This window comes from Anolis carolinensis, chromosome 4, assembly GCF_035594765.1.
Source record: "Anolis carolinensis isolate JA03-04 chromosome 4, rAnoCar3.1.pri, whole genome shotgun sequence".
Taxonomy (NCBI): Eukaryota; Metazoa; Chordata; class Lepidosauria; order Squamata; family Dactyloidae; genus Anolis; species Anolis carolinensis.
In genome coordinates this window covers 234,842,941-234,859,855 of record NC_085844.1, presented here as the reverse complement: position 1 = coordinate 234,859,855, position 16,915 = coordinate 234,842,941, and the positions used below count along the sequence as shown (strand labels likewise).

Sequence of the window (16,915 nt, the reverse complement as noted above, 5' to 3'; positions counted from 1 at the left end):
CGTCAACAAGGGACCCATGTGCTCTCTGTGGCCACCCCCAGGGCACAGCCTTGCTGCAGTTGTTTCGGTCAACTGAATTGTCCAAATACTCTTCAAAAGTAGCCCCAGATAGCGCTCATTACAGTAATCCCAATGGGATGTTGCTAAGGCGTGTGCCACTGTGGCCTTTATAACTGGTCCACAGAAAAAATATTGTGTGGTTTTACAACTAAGCTTTGGTTTGGATCGAGATTGGAGAGATAATGTTCAATAGCAATTACTTGTCACTTGTAATTTTAGGAAACAACTTATTCACTTTGTACATTATTTGGCAAGGGCTACAGTACCAACACATTCAGTTGGGAGGAAAGTGGAATATAGATCAAATAAAACCAGATCAATCCATTCCTTTTTATTTCCTTTCAGATGTTTAAAATAAGAAAATATACTGGAATTTAAAAAAAGTCCAGTAAGATCCTTAAACATTGGACCTATCCTGGGAGGAAAGCATGCTATAAAATACATACATACATACATACACACACCTAAACATAATAAGCAACAGGGTTATCCCTCCTTGCATTATTTTAAAGTATTTATGTTGCTATGCCCTTCTTACATCAAAATGTGGCAATTAGAGAACAATGGGTATGCTGAAATGGACCTTTTCAGCACTGCATATTTCTGCCACTTTGGGTGATCAGATGTGATGTAATGTCACTCCCGGTCACTCAGCAAAGCCCTCTACATTTGCAGATTTGATTAAAATGTAATCTTTAGATGTTCCAATGTGACTCCATAGACAGTTTCCACTGGAATTTGACCACTGAGTCATGTTGAAAGACCTAGAGATTCCTACAGAAAACACCCCTCTAGGAATTTCTAGGACCTCCAGTCTGATTCCATGGTCAAATTCCAAATTATTTTTTATTCACAGTTTTTCCAGTTTTTCAGTAAGCTTAGTGAATGTGAAATGCTGACTGTAATTTTAATTGTTTTAAGAATTTGTGGTGGGGTTATGTGGAGCTTTTGGGAGATTCTGTACATTTTGGAAAGGTCAGATGGATCTAGCAAGTTGATGAGCCACATGGGATTGTCTCCAGGGGCTGTTTGCAGCCTATTGGAACACCCTGTTCCTATCTCTGAATGATAGATAGTTTCATTATTTGTAGCACATTGCAAATAACTCATTGTGTATGAGCTCTAATATAACAAAGGTCAAATTGCCAGGGTGAAAACTAGGGAAAGTTCCTCTACATATAATGGTAATGTAGAAGAGAGAATTTTAGGAGCTAGTGCTTCATCGACAACCAACAAATTCCTTCTTCTATACACTCATCAAAAGGTTTTTAAGAGAATGCATGGGGCAATGATCTACCCCAATACCCTCTGTGAGCCACACAGGTTTTAAAATTTTAATTTATAATTGCATTATTTTATTTTATTGTTTTTGAAAATAAAAACTCAACTTCCACTTTTGATTGTATGGGTTTTGAATAATTATTTACCAGGAATCATGTTGATGCAATGTTTTAAGAGCAAAAGGGACACTCTTGAATCCTTCTAGTGATGGAAAACCATTGCCCTCCTCAGTTTTTCCAGATGAAAGCAAGGGCATGGGGTCCCATGACCAACAAGGTGGCTTTGGGGGTCACAGGTGCCCCATGATTTTCCCACCCTTTCTGGACTAGAAGGTTGAATATTATAGTCTAACCTTATGCAAGACAAGCTTCTTGTTTCAACTTACATGTGGGGCATTGTTTTAATCAGCAATAGTTGAGAGGAAACTATTTGAATAATATGTGCTTGCACGGTACACAGCCCATTTAATCTTCAAAGAGTTTCATAATGAATTCGCCCAGCCCAGATTGTAAAGTGGTACTGCTGGTACAGCAGATGAGAAAGCTGCCAAGAGTATGATGAGAAGCTTTCCCATGGGTATAAGTGTTAAATCCAAGTCTGGATTCTGGATTTTCTTTGAGGGATAAGGGCTGAGACACCTTAAAGAGCATGGGTCAGGAGCACATAGGGAACAGGGTGTTACAAGAACTATAGCGTCTTTCCTCATAACTCTATTTGCATGGATCAGGTTCATGCAAATACAGTTATTGCATCATTATGCTGAATGACTGGCTTGTTTGAGAATGTTTTGATGCCACAAGTTAGGATTGCATCCATATACTAAAGCATATACATAACAAAAGTCCTGCTGGATTAGACCCAAGACTGGTTTCCCACAAGGGCCAAGAAATTATCTCAGGAATCTAGAAATTATTCATGAGCACAATTGCACACTCTCATTTTTATACCACTAAGATCTATATCCTCCTTAATTTGTCTAATGAATTTCCTTTTAAAGTTGTATAAGTTGGTGGCCACCAATACACCTTCTTAAACATGATTCTACCCAGCATGGAACTTAGAAATATTGCTAAATCTTTCTGCCGCCATGAAAGCAAACTGGGAGCAGTAATGCTAGACAAACATTTCTAAGCTCTTTTCCAAAGCGACTATCAACCTTTTCCTTGCATGGACCAAATCTCAAGCTTTCCCCATAATCATGCATTTAAAGTGGGGGGATTCATGCTTGCCAGAAATAAGCTAGGGTAGAAGTTTGAATAGTTCTAAGAGCGCACAGCTTTGACAACTGGGGAATCCCATATTATGGGGGCAGTGAATCCATGCCAGGTTTAAGCCAAGCTTTAAAGGAGTCTTCCAAGGTGCTAAATCCTGTCTCACATGGTTCCAGTACCTTGGAGTGCTGCTACAAAGCTAACCAAAAGCCAGAGTGAAGCCACCAGCAGCATACCAGCTGCAACCTTTATTAAATCAAAGCAAAGCATAAGGCATGGTCAGTGATAGTTCATTCATTACATGTAGAGACTATTAAAAGGCTTTAAGTCTTGTTAAGAGAGAAAAAGAGACATGATGATGATGATGATGATGATGATGATGATGTCTGTACAGCCCCAACAAGATGTCATGGCAGCAGCTTTTGAAAAAGCACACACTAGTCAAATCATAGGTAAAGTAGCACTTTCTAGAACCCTGGCAGCTAGCGTATTGACTCCATGAGAAAGGGCTTTTTCTATAGAAGCCCTTCACTTATGCAACTCTGTCTCCTGGGAAGTAAGTCTGGCCCCATCTGTTGAACTTCTAGTGAGCAGATGGAAGTTCAACTCGATTGTTCTACTAGCATTTGGTCTTTACAACTGATTTACATTTTAAAAAAAATGATTTTAAAGTGATTATATTTGTTCTGAAAGGAGTTTTGATGAGTTTCAAAAATAGGTATTTTATCTATTTTAGTGAACATTGCTTTGGGGGTACTGGTGAGCCGATTACTTGGTTCTCTTCCTATCAGCTTTCTTCATTGTCCAGCATTCACAACCATACATAGAAATCAGAAATGAGATGGCATGGATAATTCTGACTTTGGTACTCAGTACTCTTCACAATTGATAACACAGCCCAAACAAAAAAATCTTGGTGTTTTGATTTTTAAGCCTGTTACTGGGGTTATTTGAGCTGCTGGTCCAGAAAATTGCAGTCGATAAACCACATCAGCTTTCTTTATTTATTTACAGCATTTATATTCCGCCCTTCTCACCCCGAAGGGGACTTAGGGTGGATCACATTACACATATAGGCAAACATTCAATGCCTTTTAACATAGAACAAAGACAAGACAAACATAGGCTCCGAGCGGGCCTCAAACTCATGTCCTCCTGGTCAGAGTGATTCATTGCAGCTGGTTACAGCTGGCTTGCTCTCCAGTCTGCGCCACAGCCCGGGCATTCTTTCTTTCCTTAGATAAGATTATCATGATTTTCTGTAAGTAAGTAGATGACAACTGATATCTGGCATATGTTCTGGCACTGTATCTCAAAAACTGGTGCTGAGAAGGGAAAGATTTTCTTGCCATGTTTGGAATCAGCAGGTCAGCTATACCCAAAAGCAGGACTAACATTTGAGGAACCAAAATGTGTGTTGGCCAGTGTAATCATATCTAGCCCAAATCTAGCCCAAATAGGCCTTTCCAATCTTAGCCTTTTTCTGATCTCATGGCTGCATTCTCTATTTTGATATAAAGTATAGAAACTGCCTTTAACTATGAAATGCAGTCATATCCACAAGCTGAAGCCCTGTTGGTTAGTTCCAGTTCAAACAGACCCTTGAATCAATCACTGACTGGTGAGTCAGCACATAGGCGGATTTCATTAATTCAGTGGATCTTTTCTGCTTCGGAGAAACACCAGGATTGAGGCATATTGAGTATTTTTCTGGAAAAATATTCAATGCAGAAAATAGGAAGCAGAGAGTTGTGTAGCCAATTTGAGATGAGTCAGGAATACTACTAAATTCTCTAGTGTGCCTTTCAAGTTTATTGCAACTCATTCAAGACTTGGGTCCTACAGGACCATTGAGAATGGCATACAACATGAGTCACAGGGTCATGCAGCTAGTTGAAGGACTTTCGTTAAATGACAGGTTGTTTTGGTAATTACTGTTGATTTCCCTACATCAGAACCTTGTCTCGCCTACCATACATGAGTGTCCTTTTTGTGTGTCATCAAAGCTTTGTGTTGGAAAGAAAGTGGTCAGCATAAGATCGTTGGAAGTCCCCAGTAATTTTTACTCTTACGTGTCTGGAATGAATCATGGACTGGGTGAAACTTACATCATGAAATGCAGTTTAGCCAATATGGAAGGAAGTGCATCCTAACCTTGGGGGCTTTGGTTTTTAAACAGAATCTGGGTGATCATCTGTCAGGATTGTTTTGATTGTATATTCCTTCATGGCAGGGTGTTGGACTGGATGTCCCTTGTGGTCTATTCCAACTTTATGATTCTATAATTTATGGTGACCCTATGGATATATGTCCTCCAAGTGGATATATGGATATATGTCCTCTGAGAAGAACAGACATGTTCTTCTCAGACATGCTGAAGCACAACAAAGCTTTGACTTTCTTGACAGATTCTTTCCCTGCTGCCTTTCAATTTCATAAACCCATTTCTTCAATGTCAGTAGATCATGACGCCTGGTAGAAGCTTCCTCCTAGTCCCCTATATTATTTCCTTGCCCCTTGTGGCCTATGTCTTCTAACAGAGGAATTATGATTCTGCCATAGAGTGCTTTGTAGATGTACAGCTCAAAGGCATGGTTGCCAATATGTTGATTTTTATTTGGCAGTGGAGCATGACAGAGAGTTCTACCACCAACGCAGTCACCATCGGGAGTTCCGGTTCGACCTCTCCAGAATCCCTGAGGGTGAAGCGGTGACTGCTGCTGAGTTTCGGATTTACAAGGACTACATCAGAGAACGCTTTGATAATGAAACATTCCAGATCAGTGTCTACCAGGTCCTCCAAGAACATCCGGGAAGGTGAGTGACTGATGCAAATACACTTGTCTCAACAATAATGAAAAACTAAGAGCAAACCTTCCTAGTTGGTAAAAAGCCAGTATAAAATATCAGTCATGTTAAAAACTAAATAAAAGCATCCCTGGCACAGTTGACTGCAATGTCTGCAATCAGTCTTGCCCTGATTTTATTTGCTGCCAAGGTAAAGAGAGAGACCTTATATGTGATTGTGGAGTTGGTATCAGATAAAAGGTAGATCTTTTCTGCAACCGTGTTCGATTGTAGGTACCATAGAATAGGCCCTAAGAATTTATTCTTTGGTGCAGAGTATAGGGAGCAGGTGAACAAATAGTGGGTCAGGTCTTCAATTTCTGAGACCCCGCATATGCATATCCAACCGGAGTGCCCAAAGGAGTGCCCAAGTATCTACCATCCAGCACTGCTGAGGGCATGCTTTGGAATCGTAGTCTAACCATTCTAGGAAGAAGGCTCCTTTTTACATTTCCACTAAATTTGGGAGTAAGTGGCAGGCCTGAGAGAAGCACAACCCCTGAAAAAGTGGTGAAGGGCTCATCAGGAAGGTTCATATAAAAAGAAACCGTCATTCAGATAGCCAGAATCTGAGCTGAATAGGGCTTTATAGGTCATAGCATGTGCTTTGAATTGTACCTGGAAACAGACCAGCAGCCAATGGAGCCATTCCAACAGGGGAGTGATGTGCTGCCTGTAGCCATCCCCAGTTAACAATCCAGCTGCAGCTCTTGGAATTTGATGAAGTTTTCAGACAGTCTTCAAAAGAAGCCCCAAGTCAAGCATGGTATAATAATCCAACCAGGATGTAACTAAGGCATGTGTCATGATGGCCAGGTCAGACATCTGTAGGAATGGTTTCAGCTGATACACAAGCTTTATGTGCCCCTCAACACCAGAAAAATCTGAGCATCCTAGTTCAGGACCTGAACAGATTCACACCCAAATTCTGAACCTGTGTTTTCAGAGGAATACTTCTGTCTTGCCTGCATTAAGGTTCCAGTTGTTTGCTATGATTCAAAAGAGCAGGTAAGGCTTTTGTCCCAGAATGGAAGCTGAGCAAAACTTCACCTCTCTCTCTCTCTCTCCCCCCCCCCCCAATTGTAATTTCTTTAGGTATTTTTGTGTGAGATGCATTGTTTAGCACACATTACATTAAATCATTCAGTCCCAGTTACTTCCAGCTAGACCAATCCACTCTGTATTGGGTTTGAAGGGAATTGGGTCACTTTAGATAAACCCAAAGTGGATTTGGTTCTAACACAGTCAACTCACTTAGATCCAAATGTATTTGAACTGACCTGATTCCATTTGGAATTTGGGATTTATTCAAAGAGCGAGTACAACCCCAATCAGTATGACCAAAACAAATTCACTGGTGTTTTAGGCTTATTCTTAAATGCATGTATAGGATAACATCACTTGTCTGCATGAGAAAAGTGATTATTTTGAAACTTACTATATTTTTGATGTCATATGATATGACAACTGTGTTTGAGATACTTCTCCTGAGAAGTCTGCTTTATTTATGCAAATTACTCCTTAATGGACCAATTTTTCAGTGGTAAATAGGTTGAATGCAGCCTTTTTCTAGAGATAATGGAACATTGACAGACTCAAATTCACTAATGCAGGGCCAGAGTAGGTGGGCAGGATTAAGCTAAGAACACGAGAAGCACCAGAAAGTTTCTTTGCTGTGTTACTGCCTCAGGTGTGAAACTCAATTCAACTGCAATAGAGCTACTGTGTTGTAGGAAACTCATAAGGTGTGATAGTGTGCATGTTATAAAAAGGATAAAGGGAGGAGGGAAAGGGAACATAGCACCTTTAGGATTGTTTATTTCTTTTTGCATGAACTTTTTTTTTGATATATATCTATTTCTGTGGATGCAATAAAGAGTTTTATCACTGTGCTGTATCCTGCATATGAATAAGTGGATTTATTATTTTGATGAACCTTGCCCATTGCTGAGCTGGGCTTGTTGTTGGTTTCCAAACAAAATGAAATGTCTTCTTTTCTCCTTGGTTGAATGATATAAGTGGCGTATTATTGACTGAGTTCTCTTTAATTTGATTTTGTGTTGTGCCTTCTGCCTTATGGCACTGGATTAATAATAAACCAAGCCCATTTAGTTTACTTAAAATGGGGAAAATAGGAAAGAGGAAATGGAACAAGTGAGCAGCTTAACTGGGAAGGTGTTTGGTGTTCATAGATTCTCCTCTTCTAACCTTGGGGGCTGGAACAGGGAGTGTTAATCCGTTATTGCTGTAGAGTAAATCATTGGACACCAGGGTAGGAAAGTTCCAAACGTGTGTAGGAAGGGCAACTCTCTTTGATCTCCCGTGTTTTGGAGGGATTTCCCCTTCAGGCTGACTGTTTTCACAGCACTGTAACTAAACTAGAGGAAAACAAACTCATTCTACAATTTTCCAGCCCTGACTCATGGTGTGCAATGGGATGTGTCATGGGTTCATTTCAGCTTGGGATTTTCTTTTAAAAGGCTGGTTTCTTCTGAGTACGGTTCATAAAATAATAAAAACAGTAGCTTTCATGATTTGTGGTTTGTGGATGAACAAAGATGGTTGACTCAAGTGGCGGAGTAAGACCTTCAGCTATGGAAATTCCACATCAGTTGCCAGTATGCAAGTCTGATAGCTGCACTTACCCATGCCTGTTTCCTGTGGGACCTTCTCAGTCCCAGTTTGGTTATCACTTGAAAGTCTTGCGGAAGAGTTTCAGCAGCAGAACCCCATCTTACATGCTGTGTGGTCTTCTTGATGCAAACCAGTTGAAAGGCCCCCAGAGCATTGTCTGTTTCCGGACTAGCTCTTGCCAAGGCTGGATGAAGGTAGTTGAGGCCTGATGCAGTTCTGAAAAAGAAGGTACTTGTGTGCATGTGGACTTCTTTCTGGGTTCTATAGGGCCAATTGAATATTGAAATGCAGTTGCACTCTCTATCTCAGCATTCACACATTAGCAACAACATAATTTGTTGTTAAACTTGACACTTTTAAACAGTCCCAAATGTTCCATGAAGTACCAGTGTAGGATGTGATTGCAGGACTCTTCTGCTTGTCGTGAACCCTTTGGGGGTCGAGCAACCATTTCAAAGGAGTCGCTGCCGCCTCCTCCACCTCCCCAGAATGGCTGCCGGATCCCCTCTGCCAGCCATGCAGCCAGCACCCACGGCCACAACACTTCGGCTCCTTCTTTATCTTTCCTCCTCAGGGTTGGTGTGGTTCATGTCCAAAAAGGGGCTCCTCCTCCTCCTCTTCTTCCTCTAGTGACATGGGGCAATGAGGAGTCTCGGGGAGGTGCTTGGAGGCAGAGGCATGTGCGGTGGAAGAAGGCAAGGAGGCAGACCCTCTCTCTCTTTCTCCTCTTTCCTTCTCTCCCCCTTTCCCTCTTTTTTATTTCTTACCCTTGCTCTCCCTTTCCCCCCTCTCCTTCTCTCTTGTTCTATTCCTTTTTCTTTTTCTTTCTCTCTTCCTCCCCTCCTTCTTTCTCCGTTCCTTCTCTTTTTCTCCCTCTTTTTTCTCTCCCTTTCTCCCTCTCTCCTTTTTATATCCCTTTCTTTTCCTTTCCCCCCTTTCTTTCTCTTCCCTTCTTTTTCCCCTTTTCCTTCCCTCTCTTTACTTTTTTCTTTCCCTTCCTTTCTCTTTCTCTTTTCTATCCCTTTCTTAACTTTCCATCTTCGTCCCACCTCCTTTCTCTTTCCTTCTGTCTATCTTTCTATTTCTTCTCTACCTCCCTTCTTGTGTCTTCTTCTCTCTATCCCTCCCTTTTCTATTGATAATTACTCTTTCTCTTTCCCCCTCTATCTCCCCCTTTCTCGCCTCCCTTTCTTTCTGTCCCTTCCTTTTTCTCTTTCTTTCTGTCACCCTCCCTTTCCCCCTGTCCTTCTCTCTTTCTCTTTTTTTTTTCTATCAGTCATTTTCACTTTCTCTCCAGGAAAGTTATGCTACCCCTCTATTCTGCCTTGGTCAGACCACACCTGAAATACTGTGTCCAGTTCTGGGCACCGCAGTTGAAGGGAGATGTTGACAAGCTGGAAAGTGTCCAGATGAGGGCAACTAAAAGGATCAAGGGTCTGGAGAACAAGCCCTATGAGGAGCGGCTTAAAGAACTGGGCATGTTTAGCCTGCAGAAGAGAACTGAGAGGAGACATGATAGCCATGTATAAATATATGAGGGGAAGTCATAGGGTGGAGGGAGCAAGTTGGTTTTCTGCTCCGCTGGAGACTAGGATACGGAACAAAGGCTTCAAACTGCAGGAAAGGAGATGCCACCTGAACATTAGGAAGGACTTCCTAACTCAGAGCTGTTCAGCACTGGAACTGTCTGCCCCAGAGTGTGTTGGAGGCTCCTTCTTTGGAAGCTTTTAAGCAGAGTCTGAAAGGCCATCTGTCGGGGGTGCTTCTTGGCAGGGGGTTGGACTGGATGGCCACAAGGTCTCTTCCAAATTTATGATGCTATGATAAAGAAGAGACCTTGTCATCCACATCCCTGTTCAAATCTTTGCAAATTCATCCCTCCTCTTAACCATATACAGACACTCCCAAGTTACAAACAACATAGGTTCTATAGGTTTGTTCTTAAGTTGAATTTCTATGTAAGCTAGAATAGGGAAATTTCTTATGTATAGCTCCAGCCATACATACACACACACACACACACACACACACACACACACACACACACACAAGCTTTGAATAGCACAGGGAAGGGTTAATACCTCATGGTGTTTGTTTTGCTGTCTGTGCTCCTGTTCAGAAGATGTCACCTCACTTTCCATCTCTGTGAGAATTGGGATTTGAAGATTTTTTAAACCAGGATTGGGGATAAAGCTTTAGTGAAGATAACCCTTTTAGGGGGGAACTTCCCTTCTGAAGGATAATTTCCTTTCCTTCCCTGTTGTCTCAGCCCCATTCTTAACTATGAGTAATTCATAACTCAGGGACAGCCTGTAGTCTGAAGAACAACATTGTCACACAAACGTGGACAGTCCTAAGGGATGGTCCATCCTGAAGGCTGTGAAATCCATGCCTTGCATCCCTTTCTTTTGGTGCAAGATCAGCAGGTGTGGACTTGGTGGCCTCCTTTTGCAAAATTAAACAAACAAACAAATGGGACCAAAAGCCTCAATTTCAAGCCTAAATACAGAAGTCGACTTGTTGTGGAAGATGATCTTTGTTGTACTCTTGAAAGACTGCCCTGAGAATTTCTGATCTGGAGAGAAAGAAGCAATCTCAACCTTTGCATTGATGGTGGCTTTTTACGCATACTGTCGCTAAATGTAGCAATGTAGTTTATTGTTGTTATTTTAAGACAGTTATCCATGCTACACCATGCTTCAAGACAAAATTTCATTTATTTGTAATTAGAAATAAATATTCCACAATATATAATTAGATATTGTTTTGTGATTAATCATTATACGTTACTTATGTTCAATTTGTAACCATGAAAATACATTCTGCATATCAGATACTTGCATTACGATTGATAACAGTAGCAAAATTACAGTTATGAAGTAGCAACAAAAATAATGTTATGGTTGGGGGTCACCACAACATGAGGAACTGTATTAAAGGGTTGCTGCATTTGGAAGGTTGAGAACCACTATCTTAAGTACTTTGTAAGTGACAACAAAAATGCTAGCAGTAATATTTACATTGCGTTTGCAGGACCGTAGCAGGGCTGTTGATGACAGAGTGTCTTGGAGGTCTCTTGTTTATAAAGTTGCCATAGGTTGAAGTTGACAGGATGGTAATTAACAGCAGCAGCAGCAGCAGCAGCAACAACAACAACAACAATATTTAGATAAATGTATCAACAACCAGAGACTGTCTCATGACCACACAGATGGTCTTATTTTGGCTTCTGCTGGAGCCAAACTAAAGTAATTGGGTGTGGAGGCATTGATGCATAGTGTTCACAAAATTCTCTGAAAATTCCAGCCACAGACGCAGGCAAAACATCAGGAGAAAAGGCTGCTAGAACATGGCTATGTAGTCCAGAAACCAACAACACCCCAGTGATTCCAGCAATGAAAGCCTTAGACAATACATGTTCATAAAGTGTTTGGCAAGACGTGGCATGCAAGTTAGAAAAACAGGCTTGTAAATCATGTTGGCATGTTTGCATATTCAAGCAAAACACTTAGATATTGTGGTTGCACAAACAACCACAGTATCTAAGTTTATACATGTGTGGTACACATGTGCTATAAAAGCAACATCATTTACATGAAACTTTTTGTTCACCTTGTTGATTGAGACAGCCTAGGTCTTTAATAGCAATAGTCTGCGGTAGTTTGCGGTAATGTAGCAAGATGTTGAATCATTATCCTGTTTTTCCCTATTCGGACACTTAAGAGGCTCAAAACAACATGACTTGCATTCTCCTGTATTCTTCCTCAATTACTTATCATTTCCAATTTACTCATGTTCAGTGCTAAAAAGTAAGGTTCTGCCATTGCAAGAACAGAGATTCCACCTAAACATTAACTTTCTGAAAGTATGAGCTCTTCAGCAGTGTTCCTACATGGCAGGGGTTTGGACTGTGTGAGTTTATAATCTCTTTAAACAAATCATATTTTACTATTTTACTACTGTAAAATAGAAATTATGCAACAAATCTCACATGAGGAAAAATCCACTTTCCGCTTGTTTATCACTCGTGGCGGTGGGAGGAACAAAGTGGGAATAATGGGACTCTATGTTTCAGCATGTAGTTTAGTCATCATAAATTTGGTATTCTAGGTAAATGCAACTATTATATTACTAAAATTAGGATGCAATAATGATTTTTAATTTAAAAATGCAAAGCAGTGAAAAAAAGCCTTAGCTGTTTTAAAAGAACTGGATATTCTGATACAAAAATATACAGTCTTATAAATACAGATGCAATAAAAATATTAACCCAACCAAAAACAACTTAGAAAAATGATCTCAAAGAGATAAAAAGCTTATAAAGATATTCTAAAACAACATTCAGTCTTTGATATCTATATTTTGGACTATGAATGCCTAATTTCCACTTAAACCACAGTTTAATTTCCACAGGGGAAATTTGACCTTCATGGAATCTACAATACAGGGTGATATTGTTTTAGAAATATTAATGGGCTTTTAAAAATCTTCTTGATGTATTTTTCTAATGGGTCTTTCTCCATGTGTTTCACAGGCAGCTTCATTATTTACATTGCCTTTCCTGTTCTTCTCTGGAAAAAAGTCTTTAGGACATTGTTAAAACTTTTGGTTTGTATTATGTTAAAATCGTTATTGTATCACTTCTTATAAGACAAAGCCACCATACATTTCTGTATTAAGATAGGTGTTTGTGTTCTGGATTCCATTTTTATGATTGTTGTATAATTATTTGTTGAGGTATGTTTCTATTGCAATGGTTTGTGGGTTATTCAAATAAAGGCTATATCCCTCTTTGCTGAGGCAGATGTTCTTATGGGTTACTTACAAAAACACAATTATTTTCTATAGCTCGGCTAACTAGCAACCTTCATTTTAAAATGAGGGAATTGGGAAACTGAAGCAAAAAGATCTATTTCTACTGGAGTTCCAATCCTCAGGATTTTTTTTTAGAAGATCAAAACTGACTATGACTGTATCTTTGAAGGGTTGCATGATTTTTATGTGGACATGAATTTGGAAGATTTGTGAAAGACCCGTTACCAGTACATTGTTCCTTAAAGTTCACTTTGGATCTAACATTGTCTTTCCTAAAGAAACCAAAGTCTCTACAAACAGCTATAGTTCCCACTGAGCAGGAGACATCAATGGCTCTCCCTTCACTGACATGCAGGTTATAGTGAGTGCCATGAACATGTAGCCCAAACCCTATGAGTGTCTTCCACAACACAATTCTGCTCCCATCCCATGAAAGTGAAGGCTTTCTTGTAGGGACAATTTCCTCTTAGATGTTCTGTTTTTTCTCCAGAATGGACATTCCAGGGTTCCTTAATTTTCATGAGCCCACCCACTGCCTCTCTATTAACCCTTTCCTACCCTTTACTATGGCACACAGTTAACAGAGGAATTGATCAGCAACTGAACAAGAGGTTTGGGGAGAATTCACCATGATTTACCAGAGTTGTACTTGATCCAGAGAGCACTGTTAACCCAACCAATGATGGATCAGGCCCAAACTTGCCATGGATAATACGAAATGCAGTATTGTCACTGATACTGTGACCCCCACCAACAATGGATTGGGACCACACTTGGCACAAAGATGCCCCAGGACCAACTGAACATACTTCAGGGGTTAGTGGGAATGGACCTTGATTTTGGGAGTTATAGTTCACCTGCATCCAAAAAGCACTGAGCCCAGCTGACATCAGATCAGGACCAAACTTGACACACAGACCCAGCATGGCCAACTGTGCATAGTGGCAGGGTTTGGGGTGATTGCCCTGGAAATCTGGGAGTTGTAGTTCACCCTTATCCAGATAGCATTGAACCCAGCCAGTGACTAATTTAGACCAAACTTCAGTGATATTGCCTAACATCCCAAAACAAACAATGCCTTCTTCTAATAACCCAGGCACTGCTGGGTTGCCAAGCTAGTATATAATAAAAAAAATACAGATATAATAAATAAATATATTGTGGCTTTTTCATATATATCATTTTGTGGTCTTTCCCCCAAACAATGCACTACATTTATGATATATCTGTTATACTTTTAAAACTTACTATTTTTTATTATTTTATAAACTGTCAGGTTATTTTTTTAAAAAAACTAATGTGGGTAAAATATGTACATGTCTATGTGTGTGTGTGTGTGTGTGTGTATATATATATACACACACACACACACACACACACACACACATACATACATACATATACATACATACATACATACATACATACTTACAATGGCATCTCTTGTAGCTGTGTTCCAAGTCTGCTGATGTTTAACATTTGGATTTACCTTTAGTAAGTTAAATATTTTCTGGTGACGGTTTTGCTAATATCCTCCCCTTCTTTCTCTAGGGATTCAGATTTATTCCTCCTTGATACCCGGACCATTTGGGCAGCAGAAGAAGGATGGCTAGTGTTCGATATTACTGCAACTAGTAATCACTGGGTGGTAAATCCACATCACAATCTTGGTTTGCAGTTATCAGTGGAAAGCATAGATGGTAAGTTTCAAAGAACAGCTCAGTTGGCTTATCAATCTCAGTTGCCATTTCACCATTGATCCTGTGACTGGCAGTGATGTTTTTACACTTCACCATCTGATATCCACTTGGCACAGCTTGGAAAGTTAATTTTTTTAAAAAAGATTGGCTACCATTATTGTCCAAAGCTCACCCCAAAGCGGCTAAATTACTGTTATACCATATTTCTTCTATTGTAAGATGCACCCTCATTTCAGTTCCGCCACCAACAAAAATACATAACCTGCAATTCTAAGATGCATCTCACTTTTAGAGATATTTATATAGGGGGAAAATGTGACTTAGAATTGAAGAAATACAGTGATTTGTTGCAGTTCTTATGTGCTAGCAAGTCAGTTTCAGGGCATTGTACGTAAATGAGAGACCTAGAAAAGAACTGCGGAAGTTTTGCAGCTAAAGACTGTTGACTTGTTGATTTAATCACTGTTATGGAACTCTTATCCCAGTTTTCAAAAATGACTACAACCATTCCATTTATGGTGCTTTAATAAAAATATAAATGCTAGAAACTCTTACATGATCTCCTTTCATCCATACCATAGTGACCTCAGTATTCACGACAGAGAGCAAGATGGTACAGCATGAACCCATGCTTGAACAATGTCACTTACCAATGACTTTTTAAAATTGAGGCTGTAAAAGAAACTGACATCAAAATAGCCAATATGGTTAAATGTGGTCCATCCCACTCATTGCTATTTACATTGTGTCAGCAGTATGAATTTACCATTGAGTGTTACTAATTTATCTTCAGGGGCAATTCTTACCTTACAGTAGTGTAAGCTGGACATGAGTAGTATCCAGCTGTGAAAACTGACCTTTCAGTTAAGTGATGTAGTTGGTGAACCATAAGTGTAACAGTGCAGGGATGGATTCTGAGCACTCCAAAACTGCAAACCTAGTCCTATAAGGAAGGGTGAGGACACATCACAAAGGCTGAATGATTTCTCTAGATACACCCCTCTCCCAAACTAATTATATGTCCATTTTACTGGGATTTTGCTCAGCTTCATCCATCCCCCAGCTTCAGAACTGTATGACTTACTGGAGCAAAAAATGTGCTCCTGGATCTATTAAAGTTCTGGCCACCCAGGCTGTACCAAAATAGGTTATAGACAGGAAGCAGTGGTATATATGGTGTTTTCTTTTATTCTGGTGTCCAGCTACTTTGCCTCATGGAGACCCATGTCCTGCTAGACAGCCTTGGTTAGAATGTTTTTTGAAATTAAGCCGAAGACATTTGTTTGTATATATTAGCCATCCCTGTTCCTTTGTGTTAATGCCAACTAGATCTAGCAAGGATAGCAAAGAAAAGAAAAACTTTAAAGGCTCTTTGTTTACTCTTAGAAAGTTTGGATAAAACGTAGCAATGCAAGTGAAGCTGAAGTAATTCATTTGCCTCCGGCACTCTGTCAACTTCCAAGCCGGCTAATGCGTTCTTCTCTGAGGAATTACATTGGAGCAACAGCTGACTTTGTAGAATTTACTTATTTCCTTGCATATGCCTTCACATCCTGTTTGTTTCATTACACAGGAAAGGAAAGCTTTGTTTCAGCCTTTCAGTCTTAACTCAACTACCTATGCTTGGCAGGAGACACTATTGAGTTTAATGGGATTTACTCCCAAGGAGCCACACCTTGAAGGCCCCAGTTCCTATCTGATCTTGGAGACTAAGCAGGGTTGGCCCTGGTTAGTAGATAGATGAGAGATTGGCAGCGACACCAGGTGCTGATGTTCATGGGATCGCCATAAATTAGTGACTTGAAGGCATGTATATACACATATCCTTGGTGGCACAGCAGATTAAACCACTTAGCTGCTGAACTTGCTGACCAAAAGGTTGACGGTTCAAATCCGGGGAGTGGGGTGAGCTCCTGCTGTTAGCCTCAGCTTTTACCAACCTAACAGTTCAAAAACATGCAAATGTGAGTAGATCAGTAGATCCGGTGGGAAGGTAATGGCAATCCATGCAGTCATGCCAGCCACATGATTTAGGAGGCATCTACGGACAATGCTGGTTCTTCGGCTTAGAAATGGAGATGAGCACCAGCCCCCAGAGTTGGACATGACTAGACTTAATGTCAGGGGAAAACCTTTACCTTTACTATACACACATAACACACACCTTTGCCTGAATTATTGCCTTCAAAGGCAAGATAGTTCAAGGAAAATCATTTGTTATCATCTGAATTAGGAACATTTGTGTAATCAATACTCAGTGCATGCAAGATTCATTTCTTAGAATAACTTTCTTTTAAAAGATTTTTTTAGCTTGGCATCAAAGTGCAGGGGATACAGATGTACTTTTAGAAATGGATTGGGGATATT

General features: G+C 40.1%; 1 protein-coding gene across 2 annotated transcripts in view; it reads left to right on the top strand.

Moving 5' to 3' along the window:
* Window positions 1–16,915, top strand: part of bmp7 (bone morphogenetic protein 7) — a 93,236-nt gene that overhangs the window by 59,434 nt on the left and 16,887 nt on the right. For both annotated transcript variants that reach the window (XM_003223739.4, XM_008115241.3), the window contains exons 2-3: window positions 5,177–5,369; window positions 14,400–14,548. In XM_003223739.4, the coding sequence (XP_003223787.1) occupies window positions 5,177–5,369; window positions 14,400–14,548 (342 nt within the window). The remainder of the gene's footprint in view (window positions 1–5,176; window positions 5,370–14,399; window positions 14,549–16,915) is intronic.